This window comes from Triticum urartu, chromosome 2, assembly GCF_003073215.2.
Source record: "Triticum urartu cultivar G1812 chromosome 2, Tu2.1, whole genome shotgun sequence".
In the NCBI taxonomy this organism is placed as follows: domain Eukaryota; kingdom Viridiplantae; phylum Streptophyta; class Magnoliopsida; order Poales; family Poaceae; genus Triticum; species Triticum urartu.
The window spans coordinates 730,778,881-730,783,802 of NC_053023.1; the positions used below are offsets into that span (position 1 = coordinate 730,778,881).

Sequence of the window (4,922 nt, forward strand, 5' to 3'; positions counted from 1 at the left end):
AATTCAAAAAATGTTTGGAGTTTCCAAAAAATTAGCATATTAAAAAATTGTACCCTCTGTGCAATGTCCGGAACCACACCTGCGCCAAGAGCAAGGACCTTCCGTACATATCTAGCATTGCGTACTCTGCCTGGGGAAATATCCAATGGTTCCTGGGTACATATGTACCCTATATGAGGTTTTATTTTTAATAGTTAAACAAAAAGTCAAAATAGTTAAGAAACTATTTTTAGAATAAAGTTGACTTACTTGCGCACTAGTATACACATTTTCCCAAAAAAGAAAACTATTTTGACTTCACAGCGAAAAAGACAAAATTTATTTGCTATTATAGGTCACTATTCACGCTATTTTGACCCGAATTTTGTCTTTTTTGAAAATAAGTCAAAGAGGAATTTTATGTTTTTGTCACTTTTCTCACTAGTACAATAGAAGGTCAAGTTTTTATCTAAAATATTTTTAGAAAATTTTAACTTTTTGTTGAATTACTAAATTTTTTTTTGCATATAGGGTACATATGTACCCAGGAACCAAAAGTTCCCCTCCACTCTGCCTGTCACTATCCAAAGCAGTATTATAGCCTAATTGATGGCTTAATTTATTATCTTCTTGACATCACCATCCCATCCAAACACACTGTAGTCTAGTAGACCGCCTAGTTTATCATTATCTTGACGCCAGTATCACTATCCAAACATACTATAGTCTAGTTGCCGCTTAGATTATTTTCTATATCTGACATTTGTTCCAGCCATGTTAAATCTGCAATGTGCTTTGCTTGTTCTGTGCACACGAAAATGCGGAAATTTTGTTCATATGGTCATTACCCAAAAGTTGGCTTGCCAATGATTTTAGTTTGCCACTATGGGATTTTAAGTATGTGATATGATCATCAAATTTTTGAAATTTGTGCTTATTGATATTCTTGGTCACAAATAATGAATAATAAAGGTACGCAAGGATTGAAATGTTGAAATATTTTGATTATGCTAGATTATGCACTCTAGGATGTGCAAGAGATTTGAAATTTTGAATGGGAAATATTCAGACAACAAAAGATTTCTGACCGGTCGAAAGTACCATTCTCATGGTGACATATATATATATTATGAAGTGTGAAATTTTAGAATCTTTGAGCGACATAAACATCCCAAATGTGACAATATACAAATTGTGGTGCCTTCCTCCGGTAGCTGTTACTATTCTTCCAAAAAAGGTGCTTAAGGTGTAAAAGTAATATTGCCAAATTAAGTTAACCATTTTTATTATCTAATACAAACCATCCACCATCCACCGTATGTGGCAGATATGTTGTATTTGTTATATGTGGATTTTGTGCAACCAAGGTTTTGCACAAACCTCAAGTTAATTTGGGAGGCTAGAATGACATGTATGAATATATTTGTATTTGTCATACATTGATTTTCTTCAACCGCGGTTTTGCACAAATCTCAAAAATAATTTGCGTGGAAAGAATGGCATGTATGAATATCTTTGTAGGAACAACATTTCAATAACACTACATTATTCAGCTTGTGAATCGCTAGGAAGTTGAGTTTTCTAGAAGATTCACTATCACTTTCACATTATTAATGGTATAAATTTTATGTGTGACACATTTGAGTTATTACATATTAACAACACCTAAAGCACTCATACAAATTATATTTTTTCGGCCAATTCAAACCGGTGTTGCTACAATACAAAGGGGAATGACCTTAGTAAGCGTGAGGCCAAACTTATCTTCCATGTTAATCCCATCCCTTTCTAGCTCAACAGGGAGACTCCACTTAAACTGATGTAACAATGAAGCGAGGATCAAATGCACCATCCTAGTTGCCAATGTCATCCCAGGGCAGATCCGACGTCCGGCACCAAATGGAAGGAGCTCAAAATCTGCACCTCTAAAGTCAACTTTGGAACCCAAGAACCTTTCTGGCATAAATTTCTCAGGTTCATCCCATGCATCTTTATCTCGACCTATCGCCCATACGTTTATGAAAATGCGTGAACCTTTTGGTATTGTGTACCTTGATATTTTCAGTGTTGCCTCTGGTTGGCGTGGCAACAAGAGTGGAGCAGGAGGATGGAGTCGAAAAGTCTCTTTTATGATAGCTTGAATATAGGGCAACCGAGCAATGTCAGCTTCTTCGATGTTTCTTGTTGGGCCGATAACTTGTTCAAGCTCATTGCAAGCCTTAGCTAATGAGGATGGATTTTGGAGAAGCTCGGTCATTGCCCATTCCACTGTGCTAGAGCTTGTGTCACTGCCGGCAGCAAACAAATCCTAACATGCAAAGTCACATCAATATAGTCTGGCAAATGTACGTATTTAGATATTCTAAAGAAGCATCACATAACATACAATGGATAATTTGCTAAGTGTGCTATATAACAATAACTTGTTTTGAAGTGCACATAGATATTGTATGGATGAATCATATAAGCAATAATTCGCTTATTTTCAGCATTAGATTTGATATTCTTTCCGTTGTGTTATAATAGAAGAATTTGTTGTTCATGAACTAATTTTCTTCCACGATGGATGAAGTGCGGCATGTAAGGGCTATAGTGGGAATTTGAAATGCGGCAAAATACAATAAGGCCGGGTTGAAAGAATGAAAAACATATGGACTTGAGTTTTAGAGGATTCTATCCTTATATAGGAAAATTCGAACGGTGTTCCTTGTATCTCATGAATGGATGCCATAATTCCTACAAAATTCCTAAGCACATAGACTACTCTATATGAATTTTAGTGGCAGAAATATGAGCTTTTGAATTCAACAACATTCAAGTTTTCCGTAGCAAACTTGAAAATCTATTACTATCAATAGAAGCAAATGGCTACTATATATATTCCACATGAAGTTTCTTTGTTTCGTTTCTTGATCTAAGAATGATGGAATCTTAAAGTTACTTAAAAAGGCTATTATCATGCCTTTTTGACTAAAAGGGGCAACATCTAATCTCTACCTTTAATCTGCATCAAAATCTGTGAACTTTTCTAGAGGGTGTACCGAAGCAAAGTTCTTAGATATTTCGGTGCCAACATTTAAAAAATGATAATATCCTTGCTTTTAATTTTAAATATAACATCGTTTTTTGATTTGATCCTCGATCGGCTCAATCGCCATGGCTGGCCATGTGAATTTCTATCTCTCTATTTTGTTGCAAACATCAACTGCAATTACAAACACACACGTGAACCAACCCATGGTTGGATGGTTAAAGGGACTGCGGTATCTCAACCCACCAGGGTTCAAGTCTTGGTGCTCGCATTTATTTCAGGATTTTCGGCGATGCGCATTCAATGGGAGGAGATGTTCCCCTCGATAACGAGGTGCCTACGGTGACTTCATAAATTTCAAGATGATATGTTGGCTCAGTCTTTTGAAAGTGCTCATAGGGGTATGATGTGCGTGTGTCGTTCATAAGAATGAGTGTAGTGCGTGTATATGGCCGCTTTGCGTCTGTACTGTGTTAAAAAAAATTGCAAACACACACAAAAAAGTTGTTACCGTAAAAAGTGACCGTAGCGTCTGGCGGTCGAGCAGGTCCTTGCCATCCTCACGCGCTGCCACGTCGAGCAGCACGTCCAGGAAGTCGTTCTTCCTGGGCTGGCTGGCGTCGCGAGCGCACAGCCTCTGGTCCACCTCGGCGTCGAACACCACGTGCAGCCGCGCGAACAGCTTCGCCAGCCGTCGGCGAGTGCCCTGGAGGTCGGCCGGCGCGACCACCGGGAAGAAGTCCGACACGTTGGGGGTCCCCACGGCCTCCATGATGGCCGTCACCACCTCCTGGAACTCTCCGGAGCGGCTGTCGTCGTCGAGGCTGGTGAGGTCGTGGGAGAAGATGGTGCGGGAGAGCAGGTTCAGGCTGGTCGTGAAGGCCACGCGCCCCACGTTCACCGGCTTGCCGTCGCGCGCCAGCCGCGCGACGTGGTCCATGAGCTCGCCCACCTTCTCGCTCCGGAGGTGGTGGAGCGCGTCGAGGCGGTGCGGCGCGAAGAGCTCCGTGGCCATCATCTTGCGCAGCGCGCGCCACCGCTGCGCGGGGGGCAGCCAGGGGACGGAGCCCGCCGCGTGCATGCCGGTGGCGTCGGGAACGGACCGGGTGGCGAACGTGGCGTCGTGCCGCTGCAGGAACTCACGGGCCATGGCGGGAGAGGAAGCGACCACCGTGGTGACCGCGCCGAGGCGGAGGGACATGAGCGGGGCGCCGTGGGTCCTGGCCAGGCGCGCCAGGGAGCGGTGCGGCTTGTCGCCGAGGAGGTGGAGGCTGCCGATGAGCGGCAGCGGGCGCGGGCCAGGCGGGAGGCCGGAGCGCGCGTGGGCGAGGAGGTTGAGGAGGTAGAGGGAGAGCAAGGAGACGACGAGCCATGCTAGCCAGGGAACAAGCACCGCCACGGCCACCATTATTGCTTCCTTTCCCTTGTGCTGCTAGGTCTCTGATAAAGCTGCTAGCCAGTCAGTCACGCAACGCTATTTATGCTGCACCATCTTGGTATAGTGAAGTCTGAGGGAGGAATGAAGACCAAATCTAGATGGGATTTAGCGTCGAGGAAAACCTGCAGCCGACGTTTTGGTTGGTTGGTGATGCCTAACGTCAAAGCAGGATGGAAAACGAGCACACCATCTTCTTCCTCTGAACTAAAACCACGACACAATTTTTTGGAATCGAGGGAGTCACAGACATCATGCATGACATATACTATACGTACCACCTTATCCAAGGTACTTTTTTTTTCTTTCAGTGTAGCATGACAACGGATAGGATTTACTCTTTCTTGGTGCCTCCTTGTTTTCGTTTGGAAAGCCGCTATCAGATGAGATCTCTCGATGATCCACCAGATAGGGTTACTGCAACGCCGTTGCTGGCGGCTGGAAGATTTTGGATGGAGCGTGGCAAAGTCCACATTT

General features: G+C 43.4%; 1 protein-coding gene across 1 annotated transcript; it reads right to left on the reverse strand.

Moving 5' to 3' along the window:
* Window positions 1–1,556: 1,556 nt before the first annotated feature.
* On the reverse strand, window positions 1,557–4,645 carry LOC125540238 (geraniol 8-hydroxylase-like). The gene is made up of 2 exons (XM_048703816.1): window positions 3,522–4,645; window positions 1,557–2,287 (listed from the first exon to the last, which is right to left on the reverse strand). The coding sequence occupies exons 1-2, from the start codon at window positions 4,416–4,418 to the stop codon at window positions 1,682–1,684; spliced, it is 1,503 nt and encodes a 500-aa protein (XP_048559773.1). The 5' UTR covers window positions 4,419–4,645; the 3' UTR covers window positions 1,557–1,681.
* Window positions 4,646–4,922: the final 277 nt, after the last annotated feature.

What these genes read in the sequence shown, in the direction of transcription:
- LOC125540238 (XM_048703816.1), bottom strand. Translation starts at nt 4,418, where the DNA reads ATGGTGGCCGTGGCGGTGCTTGTTCCCTGGCTAGCATGGCTCGTCGTC. An exon ending in CGCTACGGTCACTTTTTACG is followed by an intron (nt 2,288 to 3,521) that starts GTAACAACTTTT and finishes TTTGCATGTTAG; the next exon opens with GATTTGTTTGCTGCCGGCAG.